At 38.1% G+C, this 19224-nt stretch overlaps 1 protein-coding gene across 5 annotated transcripts in view; it reads right to left on the bottom strand.

Moving 5' to 3' along the window:
- Nucleotides 1–19224, bottom strand: part of PTPRK (protein tyrosine phosphatase receptor type K) — a 389920-nt gene that overhangs the window by 295493 nt on the left and 75203 nt on the right. For all 5 annotated transcript variants that reach the window (XM_069010807.1, XM_069010808.1, XM_069010804.1 and 2 more), the window contains exon 2: nucleotides 11236–11358. In XM_069010807.1, the coding sequence (XP_068866908.1) occupies nucleotides 11236–11358 (123 nt within the window). The remainder of the gene's footprint in view (nucleotides 1–11235; nucleotides 11359–19224) is intronic.

Raw genomic sequence — 19224 nt, 5'->3', positions numbered from 1 at the left:
TACTCAAAAGTACATACCTGTCTGAATCCTCCAAAGAAGTTGCTTATATGGTTTTCCACATTTGGAGAAAGAACTTACACACAAATGCGAATATCCATTGTCTTACTCATAAGATGAACAGACTCATCTCTTGGCTTCAGACAAGATCCAATACAAAGGCATTACCAGGACCATGCAATGAAAAACCTGGGGCTGACAGGGTGGAAATTAAGATTATATTTATCACAAAATTCAAAACACAAACTGCTGTTTCCAGCTTACAGGTGGCATGACCTAACAACTCCCTGTGCCTGCCTCTCCTCTTGTTTTTATGGCCCTTGTCGTTCCCTTGTGCTGCTGGCTATGATGCTTGTCAGACTCAAGTCAATTCCCTAAGTCAGATGAATAGAGAAAAAACAACAACATTTTCTCAGGGATAATGAGCTATATCAGCCCTCAGTGCTCGCTGATGACTAAAGCTAGCTAAGGAAGCTAGGTGAAACATGAAGGCCAGGGAGGAGAGGGAGTAAAAATGAGCAGAATAATCCCTTTACTCAACAGTAAGGTATTAGGCTGGCTCACTGTGACCTGTGAAGCTGCAACCTAATTGGAAGCTTATACTGGTTTAATATCTACCTGCAACTGCAGTCTAATTAGAAAGCAGAGCTCTTACTGCCAGTCTGGATGAAAGTGATAAGAGACCACCTACAAGGCCTGGAGCCAAGGCAACCTGCTCCCAAGCACTGTAACCAACAGATGCAGGAAGCCGTCTCTACTGCTAGTACAAGGGATACTTCCAGTGTCACTGCAAATCTCACTCAGCTGCATGTTTTCTTTATTTCTTTTAAGAAAGTCCACAAGTTGGGAGATTTCAAAGCCAGCCATGAGCCTGGCACAGACCGTGGAGAAGCTGAGAAAGGTAAAGGCTATGTTAGCAGATGTCACCTATACCAAAGAGGAAAAATTAATGACAACAGCTGCTTCTGTTTGTATGACGTGCTTACTGATCCCTCATTCATGAGAATAAGTTAAGAGAACACAAATGCACGAGAAAGATGCTTAGTTCATACTGTTTGTTGACTTTCTCTAAAAGAGTACAGGATGTCTGGTTCATGTTTATACAAGGCTAGGTTTTTGAAGCTAAAAATAGTTTGATCCCAAACAGAGTAAATAGCTGACAAATCCTGAGAACTGTTCTTTAAAAAGACAGAAGAACCCAAGGAAGTTTGGGGGGTTTTGCTAACTCGGCAATGGGTAGAGAGCTAGGTCATGTCTCGCTCCTCAGGAACACAAGGTTGACTGGAGTACCTCTGGGTAGTCCAGCACTGTGCATTGTAAGTTTACCTCTAAGTTCCATATGTTTATTCTTTTTTTTTCTGTGTGATTATACTGCAGAATAGACTGGGAGCTCTAAAAGCTATTTCCTCTGAAACAAATATGTATCATATGCCTCTTTTCTTCAGGAAATAAAAAGCATAATCACTCACCAAAAAAATCCCACCCTTGGGCTTTTATTAGTTCAGAGTATTACTTAATTATACCTTTCCATACAAAGTAGGGTCCTGATAGAAGACTGGTGTTTTTTCAAGTCTGCTGAGAGTATGAGGGTGGGGGGCCCTAGAGGGGTAGGCGAAAATATGCTTTTTTCCTCTGCAAGATAGACAGTATGTAAAATGCCAAACAAATTAAAAATGTATGATCCAATTCGAGTTTTCCTGTTTGCTAATTTTAACTACAGTTTAAATATGATAAAAGCCCACTCACCTTTGGACAGAAGCAACATGTTTTGGAGTGAAATAATGCATTGCATTTTAAGAGTAGTATTTTTCTAGTGGGTCATGTCCTCAATGCATTTAATTTCTTAATAATATTCTAAAATCTACTCTAAAACATACTTTAACAAAGTTACTCTTTCAAGCCCAGGAGGAGATGAGACAAAAAATAAAAAAGATATCTTTGAATGTCAGTGTGTGTGTGGAAATAACATTACACGAGCTAATGATTAAACAAGATTCAGAAACAAACACAAACATCACATACAAGGCAAAGCAAAGCAAAGGAACTGAATATGTTCCTGTACCTGACACAAACCTGCTCTTTCCCTAATAAGCACCACCTCGGCAATTGCCTCTTCACAGCCTACATGCTCAGAAATGAAATCTGTGTAAGCATCATAAAACAGATTTGCCTTTTCAAAGTATTTCTATGTAGCAAGGTGGGAAAGGGAACAAAATAATCCCAGCAAAGGGGTTTGGGTGTGGAGGAAAGCGACAGGGAAGAAAGAAAAGAGGGACAAAGAGATTAAATAAACCTTACTAACTAGCTCAATAAAAACAAATTGAACAAATATCTATAGTAAGTAATGATAAAAATGCCCAAATTAAATATTTTGCAGTTTTCTGATTGTAATTGTTTCATTAGCTCACTACAAGCTATGAAAAGTTTGAACCTTCTCAGCTGATTCAAAATCTGTTCTATAAAATAATAATTTTATTAATACTGTAGCTGTAGTCACTATTAACAAACACCAATGACTGCTGCATCAGCACGGATCTGCTGCAAAGGCACAAGGGATCATAAATTACATGCTGAGCAGCAAAAGGGTTAGACCTCAGAAATCAATATTTAAGCAGATAGGAAAATTTCAGGCACTGTACATTGAAAACATGAAGGAAAGCATCACTTCCCTTTGTTTTTTTTTGCTATTATATGGCTTACTGAATTTTATCTCATCTAACTTAAAGGTTTTTGGTTTTATGGGCATTGCTTCTTCTGTTGTTGGGGTTGTCATTGCTCAGGCCATAGATTTGTAGGTAACTCAGATATTAGTTTACAGTTGCATAAGAGGTCCTGTACTAAACTGGGGATGCTTTTACTCTGCAGTGAATTCAAAGTATCTCACAGCTTCATTTCCATTAAGAGGCTTCATATCTGCTGTGGCCAAAGTCAGAAGTTAGCCCAGGGAAGGGGACGTACTCATGCACAAAGGGTTACCATAACACCCTGCCCACAGAAATACGTGACATTTCTTTCTGAAGTTTACTGCTTCAGAAGCAATAATCTGCATTAGCAACCACTATACATTACTCATTCTATTACAAGGCTTTTTTCCATCTTGTCTGAACACCAATCGTTTTCATACATCACAATATTTTTCCTTCACTCTCCTCCCCAAATTGTTCCTAGGTGCTGTTTTTATTTACCCTCTTCCAAATAGTAAAATTAGTTAACTTTTGTCCTCTACTTCTAATCTCGCTTTTTCTCCATCTCCTACACAACAAGATGTGATTTTATTACTGCTAAAAATTTCACACAGGTGAGTGGGAACAGAAAGCAGAGCAATGAGGTTTCCTACAGAAATATAAAGCTAAAGAGTAGGAGCAGATGTAGACAGGGACAGGGAAGAATTCCACCTACACTTACAGCAAGCTGAAGCAGCCATGCAAACATAAAATAACTTCACATACACTAGTTGTCTGTTTTTTATCTTTTCTATGAGAGGGTCCAGTCAAAGGGTGCCAAACAGAGGATTCAAGGTTACCAGATGTGCTGACCCTATGCCTTGCTCTGTGAGCAGGAGGACACAAGGTCTGCCCCTGCTCTGAGCCAAATGAAGCCACGTGAGAAGCAGCACTACTTTAACTTGGGTCTGACCCTCCAGTGCACTCCAAAATAGCCCAGAAAATTTGAAGGCAAGGCAACTGTTATCTTCAGGAGAAAAGAATAAATACATATATATACACACGCAAGCAGAAAGTGAGAGTGAAAATGATGGTTGGACAATGGCACAACAGGCAGATACACTACTCAAAAGCCGGGCTGGCTTGCTCCTCTCCATGCAGGTAAACTGTGAGAAACCAAACAAACACTGCTCCTTGCTGTGCTTTGGACTTCTAGCTTTGCCCACTCTGAATGCCTCTAAATGCCTCAAATAATCTGTAACACCTTCCAGGCTACCAAGGTGCTTTTCAACCCTGTTTTCCCTTCAATTCTGAAAGGCCAGCACAGCACCATTTTGCTTTTTGTTCAACCTTCACAATGCTACCAAAATAGCAGTTGCAGGTAATGCCTCTTACTGACATTTACAATTCCCACAGCAGCAGCTGACTTTATACAAGCAATGAAACACTTCCACTTACAGCCCAGGCTTCTGACCAAGAAAGGCAAGAGTTGACCAGAGCTGGTCATTTCTCCCTGCTCACCGTGCTGACCAATACCGTTTGAACTCCTTGAGATACAGATACCAGAAGCCAGAAAGCTGCACCACTTGACAGAAGGCTCTGTCACAAACAAGAATACTGTTACAAATGCTCTGACGGTACCAGGATGGGAAAGGTGGATTTGTCCAAGGTTGACCTACTACTTTGAAACTCTATCTATAACAAACAGGTTTCTCCCCTTGTTTTAATTTAGTAGTTCAGATTCAGAACAACATACAAACATACTTCAAATATTGAACTAGGAAAAAAAAAAAAGAACAAGGAAAAAGGAGCAGTTTCTCAGAAGGCTGCATTTTATACAGCTTACACTGGATGGAAGGGGTAAGGCTGAACAAAACTTAGAAGAGGAAAAGAAAAAGCAAAACCAACCAAATCAGTGTAGATAAGCGGATGTAGCAGCTGGCCTTGAAGGTGAAGTAATTTTGTGCAAATTCAGCAAGAAGTCTGTATCAATGAATGAAAACCCAAGACATTTGTTACTCATATGCCAAAGCTGTTACTATTAGTACAAAAATTTTACTAAACTCACACCTAAATTTCTTCACAAAAAACCGGCTTATCTAAATGCACAAAAGCACTGATACATTGTGCAATATCTATAAAGCCTTCCCTGTGCCACTCCACTGTTCACTTTATACCAAGTCAAGTGTATTTGAGAACAACAGGGAATCCTTGGAATTAGTCAATAGATTGATAGTGCACTGTACTGAATGAGCCAAATAGGATCAGGATGTTTACATGCATTCTTTAGGCAGACATTAATTGCACTGGACTAACAAGGTAGGCTTCTTTCTGTTAAAGATGCTACTAACAAATAACACAGACAAAAAAAAAAAAGCAAAAGGTTTACTGGAAAGGCAGGAAAATATGTATTTCTGATCAAAGAAGTACTTCAAATAAATTCAGCTCTGCAGTGCATTGACAAGCTAAACAGGAAATAAATACCAGTCAGCTTTTGGGGTGAAGGAGAATATGAAGACTTAAGCATCCAATGAAAAAATGCAGCCACCTTAAATAAAACATATCCATCCTATCACATAAAGAAATGTAAAAGGGGGAAAGACAGCCAGAATTTCTTAGCGGCTCCAGACAGACAACCCAAGCTTTTACAATTTACTTCATAACGTTATGAGCAACCCAGATAAGCTTTCAATTATCAAATTTTAGAGCCACTATATTCTGGGATTGCATTTTCCAATCTATGGACTAGTCAACAAATTCCTTCACGCACAGTTTCTCTGATTTTTACACCAACAAAGCAAGTCCTATAGCAGCAAGGTCTTGAAAATTCAGTTCTTAGCTGCTCAGTGGACTAGTAAACTTTTTCGCCTCTCTTAAAATAAAGAGACCCAGAAAGAGACCCTGTTTGATGTTCACGCTTCTGTAGCACAAAACAGCAAGCTGCCACTTCACGCGTGGAGCAGCATCACTGTGCAAGAGCTCAGTAACCCAGGACATGGTGAGGGTTCTCCCCCTGCCAAGCTCTCAATCTTTTCCATGTCTCAAGAAATACATCTTTTTTCACTAGACACTGCTTCCCAGTTAGCTTTCGTCTGACTGTACCCTTACACTTCCACATAATTTAAATTTATTCATGGGTTGGTGGATTCATTTTTACAGGAGAAAAATTCAGGTTTAAGTGAAGTAAAAGGCCAAAAGTCTCATCTATATGACATTTACATTACAGCTTTCCTTCCTGAGCTACATCCATATGAAATCTATATTAAAACACAAATTTCATGACCTTTTGGCTGCCCTCTCTCAGTTATACATTTCATAAACACTGACATTGGTCCTGCGCTGAAATTCATTTTGGGTCATGCTGGTGACACAAAAGTTATTTCCTTTCTGTACAAGGCAGAACTTAAATAGAGAACAACTGACCTTTCAGATCACAACAAATATTCAACACTATTTGTACAGTAACATTTAAGTTGCACGCAAATCTAAGGATGTAATTTTCATATTTCTTTCAGGTGCCCTAGAGGTTTACACAAGCTCTGTACCCACTCATGCCATGAGCTAATATGGTCCTCATCAGCTGCACGAGCATGGCAAATCTTTTTACAGATGCACAATGAGCTAACTGGGCTAACAAACTGACCCATGCTCCATACTTTCTTTTTTTATTTCCAATCCACACAAGTACACAACCACATGCACATCAAAACAACTGGGAGAAGGCAGAAACATGAGAATGCCTCTGGGCGTGACAGGATGTGGTAATGAGCAGTCAGATATTCTACCTAAAAACCATAAAAAAGAACCATGAAAGTAGAGCCTAAGATTATTTGTCAACAGATTTCCTCCAATACCTTTCACCATATATGTTCTCCATTCTAAAGTAACTCTGCAATCTTCCCCCAAAATATCAACCTAAACCAGAATATGTTAATGTTTTGCTTTTCAGGATTGTTTTGATTCTTTTCCTTTTTTTTCAGAGTAGTGAATTTAGTTTTATTCATTAACAAGGCAGCACAACAGGTTATATATAATTTCTATAACGTGAAATATTATTTCTGCAACACTCTTCATTGTAACAAATAACGTTTGCATTTGCAAAACTCTATAATACTAAGGAATACCTTTAAAGATTTAATTTGTTTTTCTTTAGTCATGGCAGATGACAAGTGCAGCTAAGGACCTCCCCCACTGCTGTTAATTTAGTTTTCTCAGATTTCTATAAAACCAATTTTAAAAAATTAGCACACATCCAATCCAGGAACATTATCCATCTGAGAGATCAGAAATAAGATGTCCATCTCAGCACGTCAGTATTGTCCACTATAATTTAGACATTCTTCAAAATGCATTTGTAACCAGGAGGGTAATAGCCCTTACATTAAAAAGGCACTTCATTAAGTGGCTCCCATCGCACAGCCCATTACAGGCTCTCATGCCCTGACCTTGCATAGCCCCAGAGTAATGCTGCTTTTAACAGGCAAAGCAAACAGGGTAAATAAACTATCTATCTAGGAGTAAAACCATAAGTAAATGTATTATTAATATAGATAAAATCTCCCTTTGCACATCTCCAGTGGTATAAGAAAGCACTATTATTTACTCTTGTATACTGCAAAATTAAGTTACCCACACACAATGAATAATCCCCTAAAATAACTGGAAAATATCCACAGACAAAATTGGATTTCAGCTTAAGAGCATTCTCCAATTTCTATCTTGTTTAGCATGATGTATAAAAATAACACACATGAAAACATAATAAGTGCTCTAAAGGGTTTGCTTTAACATCTAGAAGATATCTTTCTTTAGAGGGACAAGGACCACAAGGTAAATACTTGGACTTCACTTTTTGTCACCATGTCTACAAAAATACAACACCTGCTTACCAGCCCTGACTCCCACAAAATGCAAATGTACAGCTGCAGAACCATTTCCACGTATGGAACATTTCAGTAGTCTTGGACCATTTGACCTAGGAATGATGGTCCAGAGAAAAGTGTCTATTTTATTTAAGAGGTATTTAAAAAAAAATGAGTGGGTGGGAGGTGAGGATTAGTACTCAGCTGTGCACACTTCCTGTATGTAAGACCAACATATTTAGCAGAGAAGTCATGTGCAAGTCCAAAACAAGCAAGAAGAGCTGCATTTCCCCATGTTCCATAACAAAACCTGGCACTCTGTTTTAGCCCATAGCAGATACCTGAAGCCTTCAAGGAGCCTGCACACAGTAAGACAAGGCTGACAGGGCAAAACAGTAGACTCCTTGAGAATATTACTAATAAAGGCTGTTTCTAGTTGAGAACATTCCTAAATGCCAAACAGCTGGAAAGTAGGAGAGCAGCCAGGGCGTCGATCAGCACTTATTTGTCCTACCTCTACATTCTTGCCTAGGCAACTGCTAATGGCTACACTCAACACCAGCAGGTCTTTAGCTTGATCTAGCACAGTCGCTTTCACTGCTTTCAGAAAGCTAATGTTGGAAATCAGGTGTTTTTCCAGGTCTTACTAAGTAATCCAAAGATTTTATCATGTAAGCTGCAGTTCAGACAATTTACAAGTTGGTATTTAAAGATGTACTCAAGCACCTGCTTTAAGTGCTCGCTTTATTTTTAAATTAATCATTATTACTCATTTATTTTTCCCATAACAGGAGGTAAGTGGCTTTTGCCTCTGCTTACAGCTTGAGAAATACAATGTAGGTCAGTCTAAAGAAATATCTGAAGTTGCATTAATTAGTCAGAGGTAATTATACTTGCTTTACCAATAGCATTTACTATTGCTACACTTGTAAAATGTTTTCCATTAGGAGAAGTTTTCATATTTTCATAGCACTCTGAAGCACATGCCATTAGGTCTGAAATTTCTCATGATTCATCATCGCTCTCCAAAGTACAACATTGATTTAAACCACCACCCCCCTTGAATCAAAAGTAAAACATTGGCACTTGTCAATTTAGCAATTGCCATAACATTAGCAATTGTCAGTTTTTTCCCTTTTACTATTTTTTTACGTATCCTATTCTCTCTTGCACTCTTTATTTTGGGGAGTTTTGTTGTTTGGGGTTTTTTTTAATAAGTCTTTCTGAAGAAGTACTGAAGATACTGAAGACTAAAAATTTTCATTTGAAAATTGAGTAAAAGCCTCTATAACTACAATGATTCCATGTGAACCTGGTAAAGTTAGAGCCCTGAAAGCTGCATACTCACTGTAAGGGTATTACCTTCTTATCACAGTGGTAAAGCAGTGCTCCTCCCGAGACAAATCTATGTTTGGAGCCCCCATTTTATTGTATTCCAAAGAGATGTGAAAGTCAAGGTTTCCAAACACTGCAAAGGGTGTCCATATAGAGGAGGTGTCGATCAAGGAGCTTTGTGCCTAGGTTAAGGATTATAGAGCCTGAGAAGAAGAGATGGAAAGAAAACAGCCCCTACCCTAGGACTTCGTTTTCTTTCCTACTTAGTTTTTTCTAGGTACTCCTTCCCTTCTCTGCTCTATTTCACTGACTGAACAGGAAACAGTGGACCCTAAGAGATTCCTAGCTTCTACAGGTTAGAAAACATAGCATTTTTCAAATTGAAAACTGCTGCAGTTTAATTTTATCTATACTTTCATTAGCATATCTTATTCTGCTTGGATAACTTCTTCATGAATAGTAGAATGCTTTCAAGCCTACAGTTTCAACAGTAATCAGGAAGGGTCACCAATGTTAAAACACTGCACAGCAGATGACTGTACAATTATTTTCCTTCTGCTTTTGCCTGAACCTCTTGCTGTTCCATTTCCTGAAGATCCACGAGAAGAATTCAGCACTCATGTTAGAACCAGGCTACCTTTTTAGACTTAATTTAAAATCATGCTATTTCAAACACAAATGAACTTAAATATTTAGATATGGCATGCATCTTCAGAATCTGAAGACTCTGAACTTCTTAAGGGAAAGCTCATCAGACCATAACATATTTGAGGCTTAGTTTTAGTCCACATGTCAGTCACCAAACATCAAGCTTGGCCTAGCACTTTAACAAGAAGCCTAGCATTTTGACCAAAGAAAGAAAAAAAGAATAACCAGAGCTTCTGCTGTATCTGTTTTGGACTATCTCTGAAAAATTCCTTTATTCTGATAGATTTTATTGAGCAGCCACAATTTTGCATAGAGATGCAAAAATAAGAACTTCCTCTGAAAGAATCCATGTGCTACACTCAGAGAAAAAAAAGAGTCTGTAGCAGAATTGAACAGAAATCACATACCAGAGAGCACTGTGTCATTTAACTCTGAAAACTGCCTAAGGATGACAGGTATGTTATTTGGGGTAAGCAAGAAGCTATCTTGTCATTTAGGTTCATTCAAAATACAATTCCTCAAATTGCTCTTCTTCCTAGACAAGGTGTGCCAAAAGTCTGAAAATACCAACATTTCCCAATATAGTGCTTCCATCACAATAAAGATACCTCCAACCTTTATAAAAAAACATGTAGATTCTGAAAAATGCAAACAGAATAGTAATTAATTTCAGCCTTACTAGGAGAGATATTGTTTTGAGCTTTTTTTAATATAAGACCATCACGAATGTTGAGGCTTCAGGCTTTAAATTTATTCTTCCTTATGCAAAACTGAAGCACCAAGAAGTCCATTAAATAAAGTGTGGGTCTTGCTTAATTAAACTATTTTGCAAGTTATTGGGCATGGTAACACCTGCTCATATCGATGACTCCAAAGCAGGGGTAACCCAGCTAGGTAGCAGTTAAGAAGTAAAATTATATAGATCAACCACCATTAATAATTCACAACAGTATGAAAAAGCAGGGGAAGGAACGGTGCAGAGGTGAGGTTACTTCTGTGTGGCAACATTTCCCACTCCTTCTCCACACACACCTCACTTCACAAAACCTTTTAGATACAAATAAAATAGCCATGACCTTTTTTCCTCCTCTGCATGATTAATTACTTAATGTATTATTAATTGGAAAATGTAGCTGAATTTCAAATGCTTTCATTCTCTCAGCATATCATGCTGTCTGGGAAGCGCCGATTAAGCTGTTCATCAAAGGTGAGCAGGCAAGGTCATGTAGGCTGTGCCTCTTCAGTTATTCATTACCTGTCCTAAATAGTAATTAACAACAGCAATATTTCCATAAATCAAAGCTTTTCTGATTACCTTCGGATAATAGGAGGTTGGGGGGAGGGGAGGGAAGGAACCAGTGCATAGGGTTTTTGCATATATCCCTTTTTTCACCATTTCTTCTAGTGCCTACCTGAATAATTGAATCGATACATTAGCTGTCATATAAAACACAGAATTTGACTTAAAGTCAAGAGGAATTCCACACAGAATAAAGAGGAAATTGTGGCTTCCTTTCTCCCTTCCCTATATCTCATCCCAGCTTTAAAGGGGGATTTGATCTAAGGCTTCTCAACTACCAAGACTGTTATATATATTAGTTTTGTTTCCTTTTATTACCTCCCTTATCAAGGTTAGAATGGGGATCTCAGAGCATGGCCTTGAGGCCATATTCAGTGAGGCTCCAAATTTATAAAGAAACTTATCCTTCAATATCTATGAGGTTTCTCACCTTGAGGCATTTCAGGTGGCAAATAGTGAGGCTCTTGAGCGCTGACATGCACCCAGTCGAAATCATCATACAGGTCTTGGTGGTAGTCACAGGGCCCAGGACCATCATCAAATGTGCATCCTCCTAGAGAAGAAACTTGTTATTAGTTTATTTAAAAGCAGAGATCTTTCAAGAGTCAAACAGAAGTGTTTCTCAGGGGCCCACCACAACTGCAGTGCCTGCACAGCCTTGTACCACAGTTCACAGTCTTGCTTTTACAAAGCTAAAGCCTGCAAACAACTCACTCATCAGTGTTCCACTCTCTTTGGTAAAAACATCGCTACTCCACAACCAATTTCCCCCAAGAGCACCTTCTTTCAGAGCAAATCATAGCCTGAAGTCACCAATCCAAGTGAAACATATCTGCATGACAAAAAGCAACATGCTATCTAAACCACAGGGGCAATTGAAAATAATGGACCAAGGTCAAAGATGAAAATCAAAAATCCGATGCATTGAAAGAATAAGCAGTCCAAACACTGACAACAAGGATAAATACTGTGCCCAAAACAGTCAGAAAAATTAATTAGAATTACTTAGAAATTAAATAATTGCTGCAGAATGAATTTGGTAATCTTGATTTACTAAATCAGTCTAGCATAACATAGCAAGGCATTTTTTCAGGGTCACAAAAGCAACAGATATGAAAACCTTACAACAGAAGTTCTGAGGAGAAGTGACAGAGAGAAAGAAAAATGGGAGGAATGTAAATGATGGGAGGCAAAAAAAAAAAGACAGAATTCCCATGCAGAACAGTAATATCTGCCCTGTCTCATTCAGAAACTTTTTTAGTCCATTATTAACTCAAGGCCATTAAATAGTCTGGGAAAAAGAGAAGAAAGCATGACAATCACAGAAAAAGATCAAGGTTTGAGAAGGAAGAAACAAAGGAATCAAAAGAGCCTGGTCAAAGGAAAAAGCAGAGCATAAAGGCAAGAAAGTACAGATGTCATGCATACAATTCTGCACAAGCTGTTCTCTCTATTCATGGCACACAGCCCTAGAGTTTGCTCCTCCTGCTCAAAAACAAAAGGCAATACCAGGAGAGAGTGAAAGAGAAAACACACTGCATTCGTTATGATTTAGGCAGTATTTTTTAATCCAGAGAAGTTTATATAAGAACCCAAGAACTAGACTATAGACCATTTTTGGAAGTCAGTGGAGAAAGTTCTTGTATCCACTTCTCCCTGTCCTCAGTAACTCAGGCACATCAATCCAAATAGCAACACTTATCACAACAAAAGTTCCTTTTGCTAAGACACTTCTAGAATAACAGGGTGTTTGTATTAACTTTGTTGTCTGACTTTTTAAATACAAAATATGGGAGAAGTACAATCTCCCCTTTCCCACCACAGCATAAACAGCCAACACTCTTCCATGCCTGCCTGGGTCTCACCAGCTCACATACACCCCAGAGGCAAATGGGCTGGAGGTGGGAAAGGGGAGATTGAGGACCATCAAGAACTACAGCCTGTGCTCATTCCTGCCCCCTGTACAAGACATACATGGTGTAGAACTCAGAAAGGCCAGAGAAAAAGGAAAGGAGGAATGGGCACATGTGTCACCAAATTGAGAATGAAAATGCTTTTAACCTACCCAAAACAGAATATTCAAGTATCAGGTAACAGGCAGAGAGTTTGCACAAACAGTGTTCATATTTAGGGAAGAGGAATTTCCTTTTACTAAATTCCATAAACAAATCTGCACAGCGTCCCACACCAAGAGATCATGTTGCATCTTCAATAACTCAAATAGTTCCTAAAAATCTGCAAAAGTATTTGTAATTTTGAATGAATGACAAAACCAAGTTTTAGATAATCCTACCTCACCAAAGCCCATTGCCAGATACATACCCAGGCACCCCCAGAATTACCTGTTAACCAATGTTTCAGCTGGCAAGGACAAAGAAAGAAAATTCTACACTGAAGCAAAATCTGTGCTAAATCCTTGTACCATAAACCCTTAAAACGTCATATTCATCTCTGTATTAACAAAACTTGTTCAAACATCACCCTGTGAAACATGAGCAGAGCATCAAGAGCAGCAACAAAAAAACCCCAACATCTCATTCCCTGTTGGTTACTACATCAGTGTCACTGTCAAAGACTGCAAGGCACGAGAGAAATATTTGTGTGTCAGAGAAATATTTATACTTTTCAAAATCCCAACTCCAGTGCCCTCTGTTACCAGTGAGAGACTTTTCTAATTAACATCTATTATGATAACACCAAAAAGACTTAGAACATAAATCTTGCATTTTGATTTAACTTACATTACACCTCTATGAGCACTCTACAGCAAAAAAATGTACATTTCCTTCAACAGTTTATTGATAAATGAAGAGCAGTTTCCCTTAAAGGGAAGTTATCAGTCTGCTGTCCCAGCACCGAAATGACATATGGCTTTGAAGCACATGCCTGCAGGGCACCCATTACCCTTTTTAATGGCTTAAGTGCCCTCAGTATATAAATTTAAACCACCAATGAATCTTTTAGACTCATTTAGAAGATGAATGTCCTTAATTGCTTGTCTTTGTACCCACTATTAATTTTAGTTATCAGGGTTCTGATTAGCAATAACAACTCGCCTTTTAATACCCAGCAAGCAATCCCAACCTCATGGCTGCACCCACAGAACAAGCAAGTGCGCGTTTATCATATACATATGAGCAAAGTTTATCAGGGCAGATTATCAACCCACTACAAAATCAACCCTGTAACAACTGCTTGAACCAATAGCTTCCTCTCATGGAGCACACTGCCACCTTACCACTTACCAACATACCGAGACTTTTCAAGGCAGGTCAACAACTAATTCTGTAGTGTTTTATCCAGTACTACACAAGACAGGCCAAGCATTTCAAACCCCCTGCAGACTACTCCTTAAGATTTAAAACATGAGCAAATTTAGACCTCTCCTTCTCTCTTTTAACAGTCAATTGCCTGCATGCTATTTCAGTAATTCCAGGCAGAAAGAGACAAACCTGGTGCGACATGCTGTGTGGAAAACACAAGGAGAAGAGGTGGTGGGTGGGTGAAACCTGCAATGGTATATTTTGTTCCCAGTCATTTGTTCAAAACTGTATACATTTTAAATCAAATCTTAAACCACTCAAACGTAAAACCACATCTGACAAAAGCACACAGTAGGCCAGGACTTATTAGCACCCTAATTTAGCTACTGGGTCACTGTCCACAATAATGTAACAGCATTGCTCAGGGAAGACAGTGGATCAGCTTGATGAACATTTACTACCTTCCAATGAAGTTCAGCAGCTGAACTCAAACAGCCATTCATATTTGCTGCCTAACATTTTGACAGCAGTCTGCTAATATCCTACGGACGATAAGTCAGAAATCTCCTACTAAGACATTTGTAACTTCCTCCAAAACTCAATAAAATGGTGCTTCACTACCAACCACTGTTCCATTACCTACCACCACCACATTCTTTTAGCTACCACTGATGCATAACTTACAATTTTTCTTCAATACTACCCTGCCACTGGAATTTGTCCAAACCTACCAACACACATATCCTACCACTGTGATTTGTGCACGGCTGCTCAATCTCCCAGCTGGAAGTACACAGTGCTGACATCCAAACGTTCTTGGATCTTGCAGTACCTAAATCCACATTTATCTTATATTTCTATTATCATGCTTCTGAAAAAGACAGAAGCAGCAGCAGTGATCAGAGTAATACACCAGACTGGTCTAACCTCAGCAGCCTGATGTGGGTCAAGGGACTGGGTTGGAAGGCCATAAGTAGAATCTCCTCTCTTCAAACAACACTGCCCTCAGGACATGGCCCAGAAGAGCAGGATGGGACAGCATCAACCAGAGTCATGACTTGCCCCACCTGCGGAGGTGGCAGCAGCCATCAAGTCACCCTCAACAATCAAAGACAAGCAAAAGGAAAAACACAGGTCGTCCATCGGGAACAAACACTCCACCAACAGCTGGAATAGATAGCTAAGAAGACAGAATTTTAAATATCTCTGATTATTTTGTCAAACTACTAATTGTATTTTGGATCAATCAAATTTGCTCAGTTGCTTGTGAAGTATTTGGGAAACATTTACCTTTCACAGAAACCAAGCAAAACAACAATTCACTGTGTCCGTTATCTTTTCTCACAAGCTTCACTAGGTTATCAACTTCAGCTTAAACAGACTGAGAACTCACACACTCCCCTTCAACGTCCTTCTAAAAGATAAGTGATAAATCATGCTAGCCTCAAAAAATTTCCTGCCTACATGTCCATTTTCATCTATGAAAGATAAAGAATCTTAAATGTTCATTATAAAAAGAAAGATTAATATCCCACACTGAACTCTCAGAAAATAAATTAAAGCTCTGCTTAATAACAAGGTCATCAAGATTAACCTAAATTTAATCTCAAAATTAATCACAAAATATTCAAAATTAACCAAAATTTAATGAAGATTTAATAAAGACCTTATAGTCAAAACTTATGCATCATCTATTTTGGGGGATTGACCCAGGCTGGACACCACGTGCCCACCAAAGCTGCTCTATCAATCCCCTCCTCAGGGGAGGGAAAAATATTTTGAAATACCTGTGGGTCACTCACCAATTACCATCATGGGCAAACCACACTCAATTTATTACCAATCAAATCAGAGTAGGGTAATGAAAAATAATATCAAATCTTAAAAACCCTTTTGCCACACAGAAAATTTTTCCCCTTAAATCTGTTATCCCAGAGGCATTGCCACTGTCTCTGACAGGCTCAGCCAGGGTCTGTCTTGGAGCTTGGCACTGGCTCTGACAGATACAGGGGAAGCTTCTGGCAGTTCTTAAGAGAAGCCACCCCTGTAACCCCCCTAGCCACCAAAACCTTGCCACACAAATCCAAAATACCTATAAAAAGCTATTTTTAAATACTTATTTATTTATTTAAATTTAAAAATCAATTGCATAGTTTTAAAATCATAATGATAATTCCTTAGCAGCAACACTTGGTACTGACATTGCCCTGTGATTTGGATTTATCCTACCTCCTTTTATCACAACCCAGGAAAGAAGAGCTAAACAGATCTTTTTTCCACCAGGTTAAAATATAAATAAGCTTAAGACTAGAAGAAGGACATGTCAATAACTCCCATTGATAAATGGATGTCCAGTACAACTTTACTGTGGCCTCCCAGTTCATCAGCTCAGGACAAAAAGAAAAAACTGATTCTGAATTTGAATAACTGATCTTTATCTAACAATTCCAATGTTCTCACTGCACTTCCTAGAGATTATGCACTTCTACTATATAGAATAGAAACAGGCAGTTGCACAACAACATTAAATTAAAGATACTCATAACATTTATTATTAATATCATTATAGGGATGGTGCACTGGAGATCTACTGACTTCTAGCTAAAAGATACTATTCCCAAATAGCATGTAAACATTCTGTATGGCAGTTTCAATATTTAGATTTTGGAAGTGTTCTCTGCTACTTAGTACTATAACCTATCAGCATGGCAAAGGACTTTTTTCAGGCACAGAATGGCATGTATTGAAAGACAGTTGAAAGCATCCGAGTTTACAGTTTAGTTCTGAGATCTGTTTTTGCATCTAACCACTTCTGGTGTTATGCAGAATGTAAAACACACTAGTAATATCTCAAAGTTCATGCCCCTCCCTTTTAAGGAGCTGGTTGTGAGTGAGGAAACTCATCCACTAGGAACAAGAAGACCAGGAGGAGAAGGAAACAGCAAACCAACAGCATAAGAGAAGAGATCTACTAGAGGCACAAAACAAAGTTTTGTCAGCACAATTTCTCCTGTACACAGGGCTCAGTTACCAATGGTTTCTTTTGGGACTTCCATGTATGAAGGTGTTGCATCAGGGATGAAATACTCTTTTCTCATTTGGCTCAAATGACTAGTGGAACAATCTGCTCCTTCTGTTTGAGAGCATGCTTTTATTTTTCGCCACCACCTGCTGTAAAATCATAATGAATAGCCCTAAATCTATCAAAGTAGATAGCTCCATGGCAAGAACCCAGTACAAAATTATGTTGATCTGTGATGTCAGGTAAAAGTCCTCTGAAAATTTACTTTTTTCTTCTCCCATTGAGTGGTGAATTCAAAGGTTGAAGAGTATAAAGGAGCTATAGCAGGTCTCTTTTCAGTCATATACATACAGGTACAAGTTCTGCTTTTAAAAATCACCCACCTACCACATTAATTTACCTGTTTATATTATAGCACACCTTGAAGCACAGGATGTTTTCATCTCCTAAAGGCACTACATTATTTCTGTTATTATTATTCTATTATTATTTTAAAACACCTTGACTGCAGAGCATTCAAACACCTATTGAGACTATATTAAGAATTGATGTTAATGCAGTTTGAGAACAAATTTTAACTACTTCTGTTAAAATGCTTATGTTAAGTATTATCTACTGAAATTAACACTGAAACAACCTTAATTAACCTATGGCATCTAAAAAAGCAGAAGATCAGAGGCATTATTTAATGTTAAAAAAATAACCTTTAAAAGAGCTACACTTAAGGAGAATTACAGATTCTCTGTTACAAGGAGAAGTCATACTAAATACTATTTGTCTTCCTTAGAGTGGTATCTTATTTTGTAGTAGAATTCATTACACAAAATAACTGATTTCAAGTAACAGCAGTAAAAGCCAAGTAAATTCAACTACCTGCAAAAGTTTTTTAATCTTTTCTAAACTTGTTCTTAATATCAGGAAGTTTTAATCACCCTCTTAGCTTAGTAACTTGAACATGGGACTCCAAGTCTCATCCAATAGCACCAATGGAATATAAACTCCAACAACAAAATAGGAAACATCGTAATTTATTCCTAAATTAACATTATTATATTTTAGTTGTAGGGCTTTTGTTGGTGCTGTGTAACAGTCAAATAATCTAAACATCCCTATAAATACAACTTTTTCTGACAAGAAATTGGACAAACCTCTCCTAAATCAGTATTTGCTATAAATCACTGTGAAATTAGAACCAATCCCACCCTCCAAAAGTCATTAAGTAGTGCAATAACAAAGGAGAAGAGTAGGGGGAAAAAAGCTAAACAGCTTACAATCAAGTCTGATCTATGCATATTTCTTTTCATTTTCTGCCTTCCATATTCCTTATTAATAAATAGCTAATTTAATCATAGCTAATTTTAGAAAGGAAAGATGGGAACTTGATAATTATTAGGTGCAAGTTATTGAGAATGCAAAAAGCCTCAGGTGGACATCCTTTCCTCTACTCTTCAGAGTAAGATATCACAATTAATGGCAGCATTTAGCCTAACCTCAAATATTGGCAGAGCATGAAGATTCACAATTAGATGTGATCTACCTGGCCATGCCATTTATTAAATTTCTTCCATTAAATTAGCCTCTCTCTCTCTCTATACCCAGCCTGGAAAAGCCTTGTATATTTCCAATTTCAAAAATCTTCACATTCACTGCCAAGAGGAATCTTTTCCATGCTTTACCAGCAGTGAACTGGAGAGAAAAAGGAAAGAGACAAAGGTCTCTTTTTCTTCAAAAGATCAGCCTCTATTACGTTCTCTGTCCTTCAGTTTCCAAACGAAACAAAACATAATCTAAACAAAAGTGTCTTTAAATTTCCTCTTATTCTCCAGGGAAAAGGAGTTCTTCTGTTCTTTACTGGAGAGGTGATAGCAGGTAGCTGTGAAAAGTCTCAGTTGCTTAATGTCTTTTTCATCCTTCCTTGGCATGGGCAAGGCAGAGGAGAGCAAACAGCCCTACATACGCAGATCACTTTCTATAACTGAAGCTACCATTTCTGAATGGTACCAAACTGAATTTCCATTTCAGTTCACAAGACATTTCTGAAACCATGAGAAGAATCAACAGTTTCATGAAATTATGTGTAGATTTTCATCAATAGATAAGTTAAAACATCCACAGAACACCAAAACTATTTCAT

Source organism: Aphelocoma coerulescens, chromosome 3, assembly GCF_041296385.1.
Source record: "Aphelocoma coerulescens isolate FSJ_1873_10779 chromosome 3, UR_Acoe_1.0, whole genome shotgun sequence".
Classification (NCBI taxonomy): domain Eukaryota; kingdom Metazoa; phylum Chordata; class Aves; order Passeriformes; family Corvidae; genus Aphelocoma; species Aphelocoma coerulescens.
The sequence above is the reverse complement of the archived record's forward strand: the minus strand, read 5'-3'. Positions and strand labels throughout refer to the sequence as shown.